The sequence below is a fragment of the Heterocephalus glaber genome, unplaced genomic scaffold (assembly GCF_053883595.1).
Source record: "Heterocephalus glaber isolate CG9 unplaced genomic scaffold, H.glaber_assembly_v1.0 deba00001538, whole genome shotgun sequence".
Lineage (NCBI taxonomy): Eukaryota > Metazoa > Chordata > Mammalia > Rodentia > Bathyergidae > Heterocephalus > Heterocephalus glaber.
The window spans coordinates 6,256,838-6,274,631 of NW_028258333.1; the positions used below are offsets into that span (position 1 = coordinate 6,256,838).

The window sequence follows — 17,794 nt, forward strand, 5'->3', positions numbered from 1 at the left end:
GGGGGGCTGACGCAGGATGAGCTCAAGGCCGGCCTGGGCTACAAGGTGAGACCCTGTCTCTAAAAGGAGATCAGCAAAACCACATCTGCATGGAACATGCGTGGACTCCCGCTCAGTACGGGCGACAGCTGTTCTGGCCCTCAGGCCTTCTACGGAGCCCAGGGTGCACTCAAGGCACCTGGGCCACGTAAGTGCATCCTGGGTCATGGAAGGGACCTGGGGATCCTGGAGCCATAGTATCTGGAGACACAGAAAACAACGCCAGCTAACACTGCAGCGCGACAAACAAACGGACACAAGGCCCGACCTCGAGCCGCCCATGAAGGACACAGCCACGTTGCTGATGTCTTTTATTATCGGCTCCAAACCAGGCAGCGCGTGGTTGGGGAGGGTGGGGGTCAGAGATCAGAGGTCAGGGGTCAGGGAAATTGCTTTTTCCTCTGTGGCCAGACCTAGATGGCCCAAGTCCTTATAACTTCTCCATATAAAAATAGAAGTCCAAGTCAGATCATTCTTCTGGTCATCGGAGCCCATTTATTTACAGGTGCGCGGTCCGGACCCACTGTATGCACACATTTTCCGAGGCCTTAGGCACGCAGCAGCTCCTGTGGGAGCTGGCAACAGCCGCCCCGTCCAGGGGGTCAGCACTAACCTTCAAGGAAAGGCCTCTTTCAGCTTAACTGGTTTAGAAATGAAAGCCTGGGCGATGACTTCACCCTGTTCTAAAAACAGCCCTGGAGCGGGAGTGAGCAGGCTATAAATACAGCCACCCAGCAGCCTTCGCTACACGGGAGCAAAACCGGGCCCAGCAGCACAGGCAGGGAAATCCAGGAATCCGGCTCGGTAACAAAACCACCTTCCAAGGCAGTGGCTGAGGACTAACTCTGAACTAGGAAAATATACAGACTGTTTACACCATTGCACATCCTCTTCCCTTTGTGTGTAATGCTTGTGATGAGAGCTAAGTTTTTGCAAGCACCTTCGCTGGAAATGACACAAAGCACAGGGTGGACTCGAGTCCCAGGGAGGCTGCCAGCAGCGCTCCGGCCACACTGTCCCTGCCTTCTGCTCCCGCCCCTCCCTTACCTTCCCTGGGGGGAGCGGGCGGGTGGGAGATTAGTGCACAGCTGATAAGACACCCCCTCCCTGCGAGCTGGAACAGCTCCTTCAGCAGCACGGCCAAGGCCAAGGCTGGTGAGGGCTGGGTCTGCAGGGTAAGGCACTTGTGGCTGCTTTGGTGGCAGCGTGGCTTCTCTCCCCTTTCTTTAAGGCATGAGTCATCTAGAGCAGTAAAGCTTTGGAAACTGCAGACTGTTAGGTGGGCGGCTTAGGGCACAGTCTCGGCAGCTGACGGGGCGAAAGGACCTGGGGCTTCCAGGGCGCCAGGCAGCTGTGCCCAGGCTGATGGCGGTTCGTTCAGGTCAGGGCCGGGAGTGCCTGTCGCCTTCACCTCGAGCTGCCCTGGCTGCTCACAGAGCGCGAGGTGCTGTAGCGCTTCTTCACGATCATGCTGATGTAGGCCTTCATGAGCTTGGCCACGTCCACCACCTGCCGAGACAGAAGCGCCACAAGGTCAGGCCACCAGCAGGCCGGCCACACACCCACAGCTCCCTGCCCTCCATGCAGAAGCCAGCGGCTTCCGACGTGTGGCCTGGGCTACTATCCTGTACGAAGCCAAGAATGTGACTGTTTTTCCCGATTACCAGCCAGGGCACTCGGGAGGCTGAGGCAGGAGGATCAGCACAAGTTCCAGGCCAGCCTGGACTACATAGTGAGACCCTTCCCAAAAGACTTCCCAGCCAGGGAGAAAGGAATTGTGTTTTTTGGAAATGCAGTGCACGCCACCTGGTGGTTGCTGTGTGCAAAATTTTGCTGGATGTAAACTGTCAGACTTGGCCGTTAAGCGAGCACTTCACGGGGCACTGGAGTCAGGGAAGGTCGCGGAAATGCCAAGTTCACGGTCGGCCTTGAAGCCGGATGCCCTAATTCTGGTCGCCTGCTGGGAGGTCGCAGGGGCCAGCTCCCCACCAGCCACTTCTGTTCCTCCCATCAGTTCCTTGCCTTCTGTCTCCTTTTTTCGTTGTTCTTTTTTGAGCCAGGGTCTCACAGTGTACCTCAGGCTGGCCCCAAACTCAGCGATCTTCCTGCTCCAGCCTCCAGAGAGCTGGGATTACAGGCATGCACCACCATGCTGGGCTCTACTGTATTTTCATACAGCAAACAGGAAAATATCCCAAGGAGGGGGCTTGGTCACAGGCGCTAGGGAGTGGGAGGCCCTCACCTCGCTGGTCTCGAACAGCAGCTCACGCTCGTCCACCACGATCTTGTAGGTATTGGCCAGGGGCGCCCCGAAGGAGAGGATGTGCTCGTACGGGAAGACCTCCAGGGGGCGCCCCTCCCCGCGCCTGTACACGGACACGGCGTCGGCGCTCACGCCCAGCCACAGCTCCTGCGGGAAGCCGCCCTCCTTGCACTGCGGGGAGACAGGCAGGGTTAGCGGGACGCCAAGCAGGGGCCAGGATCCGAGGGCGGAAGACCACAGCAGCGCGTCTGCAGGCCTCTGCCTGACCTGGGACTCGGGTGGGTGAGGCCCAGTGAAAATTTCCAACTCACTGTGCTGGGCAGGTCTGGCTGCTCCTCACAAGGAGCGGCACAGACTTTTTCTTACGGTTTGTTGAGACAGGACCTTGCTATGTAGTTCAAGCTGGCCTCAAACTTGCAGCAATCCTCCTACCTCAGCCTCCCAAGCGCTAAGATGACAGACCTCCTGCCTGCTCAGTGCAAAAAGGGGCTTCCCTGACCTCACTGCTGACCCCTCCCCAGACTGACGGAGAGATCAGAGCCCAGGCGAAGGGCTGATCTGAAGGAGCACCGCGGAAGGATACGAGCGCAGGCGGCCCCGGCCCCGGCCCCGGCCCCGGCCCCGGGCATGGATCACACCTGCAGCATACCCGATGGACCCAACCAACACCGGAACCCGAAACAGCAGCCTCGGAGAGCACTGCGAGGCCTCGGGTAGGAGACCTGGGTGTGGATCTGGGGAGGAACCGGACTTCCATCACCAGGCGGCAGGTGCAGTGGGATGAGGCCAAGAACTGGGGAGTGCAGCGCCGGGTGGAGCTCAGCCCTGCGCCTCGCCACGGCCCGAAGCAGCCAGGCAAGACCCAGCAGAGGGCGGGGGAGCGCGACTGTGCTGGCGAAGCACCCCGAACACACAGGCAGGTCGGACTGGACCCGCGGCCAGTTTGCCAAAATCTCTTTTAATTCTTCTTTTTAGGAGAGAGAGGAGAGCCAAACCTCGTCTATAGCATTAGTGAGGTTTCTTTCAGTCAGCGGCTACTAAACAAAACAAAAACAACCGAACCAAAACAGTAGCAATGAACTGAGTGTGGTGGCGCACGCCTGTAATCCCAGCACTGGGGAGGCTGAGGCAGGAGGATTGCCACCACGAGTTTGAGGCCAGCCTGGACTCACATCGAGACCCTGTCGCAAAACAAAAACCATAAAAACCTACCATATTCTTCCCTAATACGACAGAAGCATTTAGAAGGAAAGAGGAGCAGCCCCGCCCCGCACTCACCTCCACGTCGAAGAGCGTGGAGCCGTAGCCCGGCCACTCCTTGACCAGCGCCATGTACTGGGCCATCGCCTGCTCCTGGCTCAGGCCCTGCAGCCGCCGCCACTTGTTCAGCACGCTGGCGCGCACGCCGCCCAGCTCCTCCTGCAGCCACAGCTCCAGCGCCTGCTCCTCGTCTGCCCGCTGCCGTCCGGGCCCGGGCCGCAGGCTGCGCCGCAGGGTCCCTTCGAGGAAGCTGGCACGCCGCCGCTGCAGCCGCTCTCCCTGGCCCGGGCTGGCGCTGCGCGTGGTGGCCTGGCTGACGCGCGCCCGCAGCCGCTGCAGCGAGTACAGCTCCTCCAGGGGCAGCATGGCGGCCTGCGCACAGTGGTCGCCCTGCACGTACTGCAGCCGCAGGGCTGCCAGCACCTGCAGCGTGTCCTCGGGCGCGGGGTGGTGGCCGTGGATCACCGCCTCGTGGGCCTGTGGGGAGGGGCGCAGGGTCAGAGGACCGCGCTCCGCTCCGGGGCACCCTCCCTGCCCTCTCGGTGGGCGGGGGCAACTTCGGCTCCACAATCAGGACGCAAACCAGTGTGGAGAATCCTCGAAACTACCACTAGAAACTCCATTCCACCTCGCTGTTCTCCTTCCCAAGAATTGAGAGACACTGTATTACAGGGATCCACACATCCCCATGTTTATAGCAGCAGGACTCACAAAAGCTAAATCTCACAAGCAGCCTACATGTCCATCAACAAAGAAACAAATAAAGGAACCATGGTATTTCCACACCATGGAGTACTACTCTACCCTAAAGAAGGGCATCTGGAGTCACCTGTGGGAAAATGGACGCACCTTCAGATCAGAACGTTAAGTGAAATAAATCACAAACACATGCTGAATAGTGCATGGTTTTCTCTTATACGAGAAGTCCAGAGCATAAACAAAGAGGAGGATGAAAGAGAGTAGTAAATAGGCAGCCAGACCTTCTGCAGAGGGGAGCAGGAGGTGGAGGGGCGAGGAACGCAGGCAAAGTCGTGCTGTGTCGGGCGCAGGCCCCACCTCCCCAGGAGGACGCGGCCATTCTGCACCGACTAGTACAGAGATAAAACACTGAACAGAACAGAACACCGTGCCCTCGCCCAGCCCGCCACCTAACTTCACCCCAGCATGGCCGGCCCGGACACCGCCATGTCCTTTACTGCTACACTCGCTCCCCTGACTGGAACAGTTCACACAAAACGTGGCTTAGTTTCGTCCTCCACATGGCGGGAACAGCTGCAGGCCTTGTCCCGGCGGGGACTCTGCCGGCCCCAGGAGACCGACTGGACAGTCTCCCTGTGGAGTGCAGGCTGCCCCATGCTGAGCCTCCCCGGAGCTGGGATCCAGATGCCGAGTGCACTGTGGCACCCGGCTTTGGCCGCGGTCTCTGAGGCCCAGCAGCTGGCCAGGGCAGCTGGTCCGAGTCCCTCACCTGCTCAAACATGAAGGCGAACTCCACGCTGTCCTTTGGCACGCTGTCCGTGTCCAGGAAGCAGTAGAGTTTGAAGTAGAATTTCCAGGGTAGGTCCCCCGCGTCGGGCATGGCGGCCAGCCTAGGGACGGGGTCAGAGACTCAGCACGGCAGGGCAGGTCACACACACGGCTTGATCTCTCGGGACAATGGGAGGACAACAGGGGGACCCGGGGACGGGGAGAACGCAGGGCAGTGACAGGGGCCTCACCAGAGCCAGGCACACGCTCCTGTCTCACTTCGAGAAACACAAACAGCCACAGCCAAACCCTGCCCGGAGAGCTCGCTGCCAGGGCCCTGTCTAGCGGGTGCCAGCTGAGCCGTGTGCTGCACCCGCACACAGAAAAGAAAGCCACTTCCTTTATTTTCCTTTTCCTGCCTTCAAGTAAATTACAGTGAGCGGTAGAAAGAAGCATTCTCTGAGGGCTGCGTTTATGCTGAGCAGGAGGTGTTCTGCGCTATTTAGGGGCCATGAAGTCAGGATACAAATAGCACAGGCATATTTTTGTGGAGACAGTGTCTCTCTGTGTAGCCCAAGCTGGCCTCAAACTCACAGCAATCCTCCTGCCTCAGCCTCCCGAGTGCTGGGATCACAGGCGTGGCTTGGTTAAACCATCTGAGACCATGGCTTTGTGTGGGAATGAGGAAACACAGGGAGCAGAGAGGAGAGCTAAGCCTACTTCAGCAGGGGAAAATAAGACAAAGTGACACAGGAGGCTGCTGCAGGCTGGAGCTCAGGCGGGCACACAGGCCGCTCCCCCTGCCCCGCCTGCTCCCACGGGACTCACTTCTCAAACTTGGCCAGCACATCTGCCACCACGGTGCGGCTCTCGATGGCCTTGTCCACGCGGCCATTGTGCTCGAACAGGGCGAACATGTTCCTGCTGTCCTCCATGGCTAGCCCGCGGATCAGCTTCTCCACTACCTGCAAGACAGGGTCCCTCTGCTCTCTCCGGTCAACACGGAGCACGGTGTTGGGGCCACTGCTGGGGCCGGAGGTGGAAAAGCAAGTGAGACGCTGGGGTCCTGCCCTTTACCTAAGACCACCAACTACGGCAGGCAACAGTAACTTCAGAGGAAGCCTGGCAGGTTCTGGTACCTTGCTCCTCTTAGCCAGTGGGCTTCATCATGCTAAACTCAGAGCCGGGCGTGGTGGTGCACACCTGTAATCCCAGCACTCAGGAGGCTGAGGCAGGAGGACTGCCACAAGTTCACAGCCAGCCTGAACTACATGGCAGTGTAGTTCAATGGTGTGTCAAAAGACCACAAGAAAATCCCCCAAACCATAATGCTAAGTTGAAGAGAAAAAGTGTTCACCGGAGCCACGTCAGATAGCCCTGCCTCCCGGGTGCTGGGAGCACAGGTGTGGCCGGCAGCCTGGCGCTGCTCAGTGTCCCCGGCCCTCACCTCCCCAGCAGTGGTATGCGAGGCGATTGTGATCTTGCAGGAGCCCCCGCCGTGGCAGTACACGGTGGACGTCATCTCCTGCCGGTGGATCAGAGCCTTGATCTCGTCTCGGGAGGGCACGAACTCTCGGCACTTGGTCTTCTTGAGAGATTCGCAGATGAAGAGCGCGTATTTTTCCATCTCAGTTCCTGGAAACTGTTCCCGGATCCTAGAATTCAAAGGCCAACTGTTAGTTGCATCTGCCCTGGGCCAGCCAGGCACCTGCAGCCTTCTCGCGGAGTGCCCCCCAGTGGTGGTCAGGAAAACAGCGGTGGCTGGCAGGGAGGTCCAGCTCCTCTGCTCAGGATCTCTGTCCAGGCTGGCCTACAACTGGCAGAGATCCTCCTGCCTCAGCTTCCCGAGCACTGGGATGACAGGCACACACCACCACGCCCGGCCATTGTACCTGGTTTCACCTCTGTCTCTCACAAAACTAAGTATGATGAGAAATACAGTAATCTGCCTTACTGTGATAACCATTTTACAATTAAAAGGTATCCCATAACATGAGACATCATGTTGGAAACCTCTGGCAGACAGTAAGATTTTAAAAAGTAAACATTTACTAATGAAAAAATAAAAAGCAAAAAAACGAAAAAACAAAAAACCCCAGTAAAATGAGATAAAATTCTTAAGCCAGGCGTGGGGGCGCACTCCTGTTATCCCAGCACTTAGGAGGCTGAGGCAGGAGGAGCACTTCATGGTCAAAACTAGCCTGGGCCCCTTAGTGAGTTCGTGACGAGCCTGAACTGCACAGTGAGACCCTGACTCAAAAAATCCCATACATAAATAAATTTTTAAAAATGAAAGAAAAAACCTCTTACATATTAAAAAAAACCCAATCAGACTGTTTGCACCCACCTGGTGTGTAAGGACCCTAAGCTGGGACTCCTCTGCACGGCGCCCCCCCCCCCATCCTGCCCAGCCGGGTACCGCGCCGAACTGTCCGGCTCCCTGACGCCCCCTGCCTGCGTGGCTCCCCGACATCACCTTTTCAGGTGGAACCTGAGGTACTTGAGGATCCCACGGCTGGGCAGGAAGGTGCAGCCCAGGCAGGCGAGGATCTGCCAGCTGCACAGGTTGCCCGTGCTGCCCGGCTGGGGCACCTGCGTGGTCTGCTTGATGAGCTGGCAGTACAGCTCGTCCCGCAGTGGCCGCAGGTCGTGGCCCGTCTGCAGGATGCCCTGGATGATGGGCACCGGGTCGGACACGGACTCCAGCTGCTGCAGCGAGTTGAAGATCTTGATGGCCTCATCCTGCAGGGTGGTGTAGCCCTTGTCCTTGAGCACTAGGGAAGAGGCACCAGGTTACCGTGGTGCGGAGAGAGGTCTCCCCGAGGGGCACAGGAGCAGCGGTCTCCTCCCAACAGCACCCACCGTGGTCCCCCTTGGGTCGGCGACACAGAGCGGGGAAACGGTGGGTTACAGTTTTGTTACAGAACTCAACCTGTGTTTTAATACTAGGGATCGAGTCCAGGGCCTGTGCACTAAGCTACATCCCCAGCCCTTTTAAAAGCATTTATTTAGGGCCAGGGATTTAGCTCAGTGGTTCTGTCGCTTGCCTTGCAAGCGCAAGGACCTGAGTTCGATCCCTGGTACCAAAAAAAAAAAAAAAAGCATTTATTTAAATTGTTTTAAATTTTGAGACAGGGTCTCACTTCTCCGCTAAGTCGCCTGCTCAGGCCGGGTTTTGACTTGGAATCCTCCTCTCGTCTCAGCCTCCCAGAGAGCTGACATTACCGACAGGCGCCGCATGTTCAGCTTATCACTGGATGTTTTACTACATAAAATGCTCATTTAAAAGCTAGCTTATGGGGCCGGAGATTTAGCTCAGTGGTTTCGCCACCTGCTGCGCAAGCACAAGGACCCAAGTTGGATCACCGGTACCAAAAAAAAAAAAAGCTAATTTATGGCTGAATGGGTTCCATACTTAGCATAAAAAATTGTTTTAAAATCTGTTTATCCAATAGACATGTTCCTTTATTTAACATGGGGCAACATCCCAATAGACTCAATCTATATGTGAAAATATCATGAAGTAAAAAGTGCATCAAATCTGGGCAGTAATGTCAGCACTCGGGAGGCTGCGGCGGGAGGACCACAGGGAGTTTGACACCACCCTGGGCTACGTATTGAGATCAAGGCCAGGCTGAACTACACTGTAAGACTCTGTATCAAAAAAGAAAACAAACAAAAAAAAGAGCCATAGGGCTGTAGCTCAGAGATGAGCACTAGAGTGCTTGCCTAGTATACGTGAGGCCTTGAGTTCAATCCCTAGGAATGGAAGCACACGCGCACGCGTGCGCGCACACACACACGCACACCCACACGCACAATGCTTCCAACCTACCTACTGTCATAGCTTAGACTAGCCTCTCCTAAACGTGCCCAGGACCCCTATGAGCCTACAGCTGGTGTTATGGTTTAGATCTAGACGTCTTGCTGAAGCCTTATTCATTCATAGGGTAGGCTTCCAGGACTTGACTGGGTTATAGCAGCTCATAGCTGGCTTGCAGTTAGGAGGCAGGGTCTGGCCCGGAAGGGGCAGGGCCTTGTCTGAAAGGGGTGGGCCCCAGGGGAGTGGCCTGAGAGGGTTTAGCACCCCCTGGGCTCCTCCCTTTGCTTCCTGCTTCCAGTGCCCCTTACTGTGAGCAGCTGTCCCTGGCAGCCTGCTCTATGCTGGCCTGTCCTGGAGCCAGAGTATGGACTGTAACCTCTGCAGACTGAGAGCTAAAATCAACTTCTCCCTCCTTAGGTTGTGGGTACCAGGTATTTTGTCCCAGCGACAAGAAGAGCGTCAGAGGCAGCTTGGGAGAGTCCTCTGCCCCAAAGCCTCTCAGGCAGTGGGCTGAAGGCTCAGCAAGGCAGGCACCATCCAGGGCCACTCTGTCACTGCCATCTCTGAGCCCTTGGCGTTCTTTGTCACTGCGAACCGTCCTTGTATCACTGAAACCAAGCTCCAAAGCTCCAGCCCCGGAGCAGCCCACCAGGACTCACGGTTGAGGTTGATGTCCCCATAGGGCAGCGGCAGCAGTGGTGAGTGCAGCGGGTGGTGGGTGTAGCGCAGGATCGGGTTCCGCTTGTAGATCTGCTCCACCACGTCGGCGTTCAGGCAGTTCTCCTGGAAGCACAAGGCTTGTTACAGAGGGGAGGGACGCGCACGCAGACAGACGCAGTGCCCCATCAGTTGGACCTTCCCACACTGGTGTTTCCAAACATCTCAGACATCCACAGTCAACCTAACAGGGGTGGTATACGTTTTTTTCATTTTTAGTTTTATGAGAACATGTTGTGGTACACAATGATTACATTCATCACAGGGAGCTGGTGCATCTACATAATGCAGCTTGATTCCTTTCACAGCCCTTTTCCCACCCCTTCATCTCCTCGTTCCCTTCCCATCTGTAAGAGATCGCCCTTGTTTTCTATTTCTATCTTTTGCCTTGCTCTTTAATTTATTCTTACTTTGGTTTCTCATATAAGAGAAACCGTGTGATATTTAAGCTTGTGTGTTGGATTTATTTCACTCAACATTATGGTCTCAAGGTGCACCCGACTCAAGTTTATCCTTCTTTATGGCAGGCAAATGTTCCACGGTGTGTAAACACCTCCGTTGCTCTATCCATTCATCTATTTCCAGTGTCAATAGTTTCAAGGACAAAGACAAACGCAAGTTGTGTCTCAAGACAAATCACAGTTTCTTCCACAGCTCATTTTGTTTCAGGTGCATGAACTGTCTTATGTTATTAAAACCACCCCTTGCAGATTCTATACAGAGAGTACTTAAAAAATTGGAACTTCTGGACCAGGGATTTAGCTCAGTGGTTCTGACGGCCCCCTTGCAAGTGCAAGGTCCCAAGCTTGATCCGTGGTACCCCCCCACCAAAAAAAATTGGAACTTCTCTTCTAAGGATTTGGCCATTCACTGTGCTATCTTCACCTGGAATTCATTTTAAACACACATTTTGCTAGTTCTTTTGTATTTTCTCTGTACCTAAAGCACCACACATTGTATGTTCACAGGGACTCTTCCTCCTCATGCCCCCCGCCCTGAAATCTGGGACTTGAAAAGGCCAATTACTTCCAGAGCTTTAAAAATCAGAAAAGCTGGACAACAGGCCATGAATCATTCTTTCATGCTCATTTCACTTCCACTGTGAGTCTTTTTTAGTAACACCCAATAGGAAGCCACAGAAAAATTTAAAATTACTTTAAAAGTGTTCTGTGGAACACTTAATTAGAGCAATTTGTTGCATTTCATAAAGAGCATCATTGTACATCTGGAAAATTATATTTATCCTTTGAATGTCTGAAATCATAGTTATAGAATATAAAAATAGATGTGCTATAGCTTTGAAGGGAAAGTAGGGCTAAAGGATTTTTTAAAAATTCCTGTCTCAAAAAAAAAAATTCATTTTCTTTAAGGCTAAAAGTGAGCTTATTTGTATCCGGCACCCTGGGGTCCAGCAGAGCTCTCGGCAACACCTGACTTGCCATCATTTTAGTGTGTTCTGTCACAGCTGACGGTCCCGCATCATGGACTGACAGCTCTGTGAACACCACAAGCACAAAGCCCCAGGTCTCCACCTCCGCGCCTGGGAAACGAGTGTAAAACCCTTGCTTGCGGCTGCCATGCAATCACTGCTTCCTTCAACTGACATACAATGACCCAGCAATTCAAACTTTTAGGCAGGAAACCACAACCTAACGTGATCACTATTAATCCAGAGACTTGCGGCTCCTGGAGACTGGCAGTGACTGACAGGGATCCTGAATGTTCAGAATGTTCTATCGGGGATCCTCATGAATCCACTTTAGCCCAGCTGTGCCTCTCCCTGTGATCGTGCAGCCGACAGCCCCAACTGCAGACCCCTGAGAGCCCAACAACCTAACACCTTCTTGGAGGCCAAATGTTTGTAGTGTAAAATCCCAGTTACAACCTCACACCTGTGAACACCCAGCTGGCCTAACGCCAAGGTCCCGGGGGCCGAGGGCTGCTCTGGCCCCACCTCACCTTGATGTCCTGGATCAGCTGCTGGGTCGGGGTGTCTATCGGGGCCTTGGAGTCGGTCACGTTCTGAATGGCGCTGGCCCACCTGGTGGCCTCATTGAGCAGCTTGGTGTAGAGCCGGTAGCAGTGCTTGCGCCCATACACGGTGATGTTCCAGTAGCCTGAAAGGACAGTGGCAGCAGGAACACGCTGGCGCTGGGATTGGGGCGACGCCCTGGTACCCGTCCCAGAAATCCAGCATCATGAGCAGCCCTGTCCTCTGGGACCCAAGCCCCCGAGTTTAATGGATCTGTCCCTTAACTCAACAGATGCTGAACCCTCCCCGTGCCGTGCCCAGCATAAAGACCACGTGTCCCTCACACTCCAGTTTCCAGCAGAGAGGCGACGACAAACATTCATACAAAAGACCCAGAATTCAATACATACACCATGACATTTGTTCTCAAGGAGAGCAGGGGCAGGCTAATGTCTCTTTCTAGGGACACATTTCTGGAACAAGCAGATTCTGACTTTCCTCCCACTTCCCGGTCTCCCTGTCTTCCCCCCGGCCTCTCCAGCAGCAAACACTGGGCTCAGCGGTCTGCGTGTCCACACAAACATCACAACACGTCCCAGATCTGACGTGCACGGCGTGACCATGGCTAAAAAAACACAAAACCACAACTAGAAACAAAAATCAAAATAGGCAATCTTCCAGAAACACTTTAAAAATACCACAAAAAACAAAAAAAACCCACACCAGGCGTGGTGGCACACACCTGTAATGCCAGCACTTGGGAAGCTGAGGCAGGAGGATTGCTGTGAGTTTGAGGCCCTTGGGAACTACACGGTGAGACCCTACCTCAAAAAACAAAAAAATCACTTCGATGCTTACATGCCTGTTTTTCATGCATTGCAGGAGGCTAAGTTCACAGCCAGGAATTACCTCTGTAGATGCACATGGTGTAAAGCATGTTCAACACAAGGCCTCCTATAGGACGGGCACTTTGTGTCTACTTAGTTTCCCGCCCCTCCATGAGTGGAAACCTCATTGCTGCAGCTCACGGGCCAAGTGTCCAGAGCTGCTTCCGGGCTCGGCAGGAAGCTCCAGCATGTACCCAGAGCAAGCTGAGCCTGCAGCCCTCCTGGTCACCTGTCTCTTTGAAGATCTTCTCATCTGGGGGCACGACGGAGCAGAGGCTGTTGAGAACCAGCGTGCCCAGCTTCAGGGAGTTCTTCTCCGAGCTCTTGTAGTAGTCCAGGGAGTTGTGGGTCAGGACGAACCAGCGCTTCTTCAGCTTCAGTGAAGACATCTTCGGACTGTTCTTCACCTCTTTGTGCAGCCATCCTGGAAAGGAAGGCTGGGGTGTGAGTTCAAAACTGCAAAAGGGCTGGGGGACAGCTCAGTGAGAGGCGCTTGCCTGACACTCGGGGCCCCAGCTCACCAAAGCGAAGCAAAGCAAAGCAAAGCAATGAGACCCCAAGTCCCACACCATTGTAATGGACTGCATTATACAAACATAACCTATTTGATAGAAAATAGCCACGAGGGTTGTTCGTTTACTTTTTTTTTTTGGTACCGGGGATCCAACTCGGGACCTTGCAATTTTGAGGCAGGCGCCGGAACCACTGAGCTAAATCCCTGGCCTGCTCGTTTATTTTTAAAAACTTCAACATGAGCCGCAGCAACTCAGAAGAGCCACTTGAAGGCAATGCTGCTAAGGGGGCACGCGAGGCTGCCCGCGCACCTCGCACGATGAACTCCTGGCCCTCCACGCGCGCGTCGCCCTTGCAGCGTTGCAGCAGCGTGATCCAGTGGTGCATCTCCTCGGGGGCGTCGGCGTTGCAGTGCAGCACACGGTTGGCCGTGATGATCACGAACGAGTTGGGCCTGAGGGATGGGGGAGAAGGATGCAAAGCTAAGGGGCCAGCGTCTCCACCATCTGCACAGAGACAAGCGAAATGCCTTCTGTGGCTGCGGCCGCGGGACACACAATGCTACGCTGCCTGCGCTTTACACTAAGGCAGACCCCGTCCTTCCGGCAGGACTTATTTCACACATCATTAACCTTGAAATGTATTCATTCAGAAGGTCCCAGGAGGGACAACGCTTCTCCTCCATGCAAAACTTTCCAGAGGAAACTCAAATTCTGGGAATGCTAAATGAGGTGATCACAGGGGAAAGGCTTTATGTTGCTTCTCCAAAGTCAATGTCTTCCTGACTCTGGATGTTGCCTGGGATGATGTTTCTGTGGGTCGGGAATGAAATAGCAAACTCCAACCTCAGAAGAGCTCGGTCAACAGAAGTGGACCATCTTCTGCACTGTGCTATGCCTGGGACACAAAGCCACCCTGGTCTGTGTTTTTGGAGCAAGCTAACAGGGGGTGGATTTCCCAGCCAGGGAGAAAGTGATAATGGAAATTTACTGTCACTCTCAGCTCTTTCGGTCTGGCAAAGCTCTGAACCTCTTGCAGGCTGTGGCCCACTAATTCCTCTAATCGCTCAACCTAAGGAGTGTGAATTCTGTCTCAAAAATTTTCAACTGAGTACTGAGGTGAAGCACTAAACCAGTCCAAGAAAAAGAAGTTTTAACTGGACTTCAGTGGGCAGGGAAATCGAGACAAAAGGGCTGAAGCAGAGTCCTCTTGGAAAAAAAAAAAGATTTTTCTACAGTTGAGAAGGGCAGCAAGTGAGGAGAGAAAAAATCTGAGATGCCAAGTTCTAAGCATGGACCATCACGTGCCCAGTCTGCTGCAGGGAGGGAGCTTGGGTGAAGAAAGAGGTAGATTGGGCAAGAATGGAACTTTTTTTTTTTTTTGAGACAGTGTCTCACTATACAGTTTAGGCTAGCCTTGAATTCATGGCAATCCTCCTGTCTCAGCCTCCCGAGCTGGGATTACAGGTGTGTGCCACCACTAAAGGCGGAGCTCAAGTGGCACAGTAAGAATTTGGGCTTTGGTCACATGCAGGTATTAAAGAGTTTGGTATCAGGCAAAGGTAGAGTGCAGCGGGAGATGGTTCACGTCCTGAGTTCTATCCCCAGTACCAAAAAAAAGAGAAAACAATGGATCTGCAGTTCAGAAGAGCCACACTGATGAAGGTTGACAGTGACACAGGGATCTCATTTTGCCAGTCAGATGCTGTTTTTTTTTTTGTTGCCAATTTTAATGTACTCAGACCCCCTTGCCAGCTATCATATAAAAGGCAGAAGTCAGTTTTAATTCTCACTCCAGTAATAGAGCAATTTCTCTCTTTCTCAGCCCCCTTTCTTTTCTTTTTGCTGTTTCTCACAGGTAGAATATTTGTTTACTGTTCATAGCTTATATCTAGCTGTTCCCCCAAAATTTCATGTGGTCACAGGTGGGGAGTTTTGAAGGTGGCTGGATTAGGGGATGTGGTACTGGGATTAAGGATGTGATGCTGGGAGGAAGAGTGTGGATAATGGGTGCCCCATCCTCGGTGTGGGTGGCATTAATGAACAGGCTTACAGTCTGGATGGAATAGAAAGGGACAGAAAGAAAGCAGGTTTGTTGCTGCTGCTGCCTGTTGCTCGCTACCTCCTGCTTGCCCTGCCATGGACTGTTCCTCCTCTGCCAGTGCCTCTCTGTCATGCTGCCCTGCCTCGGAGACAGTTGACTATGGACTGAAACCTCTACAAACCTGTGAGCTGAAATAAACCTCTCCTCCTTTAACTTTGGGTGTCAGGTATTTTATCTTAGCAACAACGTAAGTGAAACAATGAGGTGAATAGCTCCACACAGAACAACTCCTTGAAGCCTATTTATCCATTTTTAAGATCTGACCAAATCACCACCCTGGAATGTAACTGGGCAACGTGGGTAGGGGTGATGTCTGGGCCTCATGTCAGTGAGGACTTTGCCCTCTTTTTAATTTTTATTAGTCCATGTTTGCAGTACATAATGATTACAATTACTGTGGAGAGTTCGTATATGTACCGATCACATCTTAATTCTTTTTTTAAATCCCCCTAGAGCAATTTTTCTCAAAGTCTGCCAGAAACAGTTTACGAGCATCAAAGACAAACAGACCTCACCGGGCATACAGCCTCCAAAGTAGATTTGCTGTCGGAGAACAAAACTGAAAACACGCTATTTTCAGGGCACGGAAAAAGCCGACATGTGAAGGGAAGAAATAGCTGGGGTCTGATTATTCACACTCTATGGGGGCATTATGACCAAATTCCTTTTCAAATCCATCCTTAAATTCAGCGAGAGCAGCTGCAGCCTCCCTGTGCTGGAACACTGTCCAGCTGCTTGCGTCTCTGTCTGAACAGAGAACCTTCCTCTGACCTTGCTGTTGTTCCAAACCCACCCTCTCAATGACTTCCACTGTCCAAAGACAGCCACAGGGGAAGTCTCACTTCTATGTGCTGTAAAACTGGGTAACAGCTTGGAAGGCCGAACATACCCCAGCACGATCTCACAGCCAAGGGCAGCCATCGAGGGACCTGCGGCCACATGCAGGTTCCTAAGTCACATTGTTTTTTTTGAGACAGTCTCACTATGTAGTTCAAGCTGGCCTTGAACTTGCCGAGATTCTCGTGCCTCAGCCTCCCAAGTGCTGGGATCACAGGGGTATGCCACCACGCCTAGCTCTTAAACCACTCTGTTGAGAGCCACATCGGAGCGTACCTGTCAGGGTTGTCAGAGGCACACACGGAATCGATCAGCCCCACATCCAATGTGCCCTGCGGAGGAGCAAAAAGCACAGTGAGAAGCACCAAGTGGGTCTGCGTCAGAGCCGTGCCCCTGACTACAGCTCCCTATGTGGGCAAAGTGAACAGGCTCCCTCTCCCTTAGCCAGCTGTGAAATTACAGTTCCTAGAAAGCGAGCTGCCCTTCGCTGAGTGAACAGACTGGAGACCAGGCGGGTGGAACCGGTAGTCCGTTCCTTGAAGGATCAGGAGCGCGTTCTTCCCCGTTCTCAAAGGGCTTCCGGATGAGCAGAGTGGTTTCTGAACTCCTTTCAACAGTGCCAGTTTTCCAACTGATGCTATGGTTTTCTGTTAAGTTTTACACTTTTACTGCCGTGTTTTTCTTAGGCGGAAATAAAGCCTCATTTCTAGAATGGGACTTGATGCCTTTGTTTCTGTGTGTGGAGTAAAGGCAGATGGAACACGATTCAGAACCCACCCCACCCTCTGCAGCCCAGGTGTCTCACACATCCTCGATGTCCAAGCGTGGAACCTTTTCCAAGTCTGAGGTGGCAGAATGGGAAGGCACCACTGCTAAGGGTCTGTCATCTACTGTCTTCCCAAAGTATGATTTGTACACCCAATGACCCTGCTTTTCTTTTTCATTACTACACTTTTAAGAGAAAGCCGTGTGGCAGCTGCCGGTCACTCTCCCGTAGCCCGGGGCCAGCGCCTGCACTCACCACAGCGTTCTGCGGGTTAGCCTGCTCGTCCTGCATCTCCTGGATCTCCTGGTCGGTGGACGTGTGCACCTGGCTCAGCACACTGAACCACTGGCTGTGGAGAGAAGGCATGGTGAGGGGCGGCCCCGTGTGGGCCGAAAGAACCAGATGGTGGCCCCCCATGAGAGAGCAACATCCACAAGAACTGTCCTTTGGATTTGGAGCAAACGTGGGATTTCTATGTTAGAAAGAGCAACCAAAGTACCCTTAGATACCATGTTTCAAACTGAAGTCAAGATCCTAGCACTCAGGAGGCTGAGGCAGGAGGGTCACGGCAAGTTGTAGGCCACCCTCAACTACACAGCAAGACCCTGTCTCTCTCAAAACAAAACAGCCAAAGAGCAGACTCTCTTCTCCAGTCCCACAGCCCTTCAGACATTGAGGATGATGAGTCCCTTGAGAAATTTATAGCAAATAATGAAATCTTTACTTCTACTCCAAATGCTCATATCCAGGACAGTTACCGAATAGGATTTTGCCGTGGAGGACGTCCAGGTGCCTTCCTGTCTTTAAAGGTAAGTTTCAAGGTGAGAAGGCTAAAACTGTAAAAGCACTACCACTGGAGTTTGGCCACTCGACATCTGCTTTGTACTCCTTCCCACCAGGGAGTTTCCAGCTGCCCAACAGGAGGTCTACACAAGTGAGCGGGAATCACAAACACTGCTTCAAATACAGAGTGGAAAATGATTTTGACCAGAGAATGCAACTCAGTTCTCACTTCCAGCCTCATCAAATCAGAAAATAAAAGTAAAATGCGTCATTCCAGAAAAATCTAGAAGTCCTGATTAACTAGAAATGTGAGTCTGTGTGAGGAAAAGAACCATGAGTGGCTGGCCATCTAACTATCTCACCC

General features: G+C 53.1%; 1 protein-coding gene across 6 annotated transcripts in view; it reads right to left on the reverse strand.

The window, feature by feature from the left end:
- Positions 1-320: 320 nt before the first annotated feature.
- The window catches only part of Myo10 (myosin X), a 65,153-nt gene continuing 47,679 nt past the window's right edge, over positions 321-17,794 (reverse strand). For all 6 annotated transcript variants that reach the window (XM_087189434.1, XM_087189435.1, XM_087189433.1 and 3 more), the window contains 13 exons: positions 16,903-16,996; positions 16,158-16,213; positions 13,253-13,395; positions 12,658-12,852; positions 11,529-11,686; positions 9,512-9,635; positions 7,506-7,803; positions 6,477-6,684; positions 5,858-5,994; positions 5,031-5,151; positions 3,581-4,039; positions 2,282-2,473; positions 321-1,548 (listed from right to left, as the gene is read on the reverse strand). In XM_087189434.1, the coding sequence (XP_087045560.1) occupies positions 1,447-1,548; positions 2,282-2,473; positions 3,581-4,039; positions 5,031-5,151; positions 5,858-5,994; positions 6,477-6,684; positions 7,506-7,803; positions 9,512-9,635; positions 11,529-11,686; positions 12,658-12,852; positions 13,253-13,395; positions 16,158-16,213; positions 16,903-16,996 (2,287 nt within the window). In that variant the 3' untranslated portion in view covers positions 321-1,446. The remainder of the gene's footprint in view (positions 1,549-2,281; positions 2,474-3,580; positions 4,040-5,030; positions 5,152-5,857; positions 5,995-6,476; positions 6,685-7,505; positions 7,804-9,511; positions 9,636-11,528; positions 11,687-12,657; positions 12,853-13,252; positions 13,396-16,157; positions 16,214-16,902; positions 16,997-17,794) is intronic.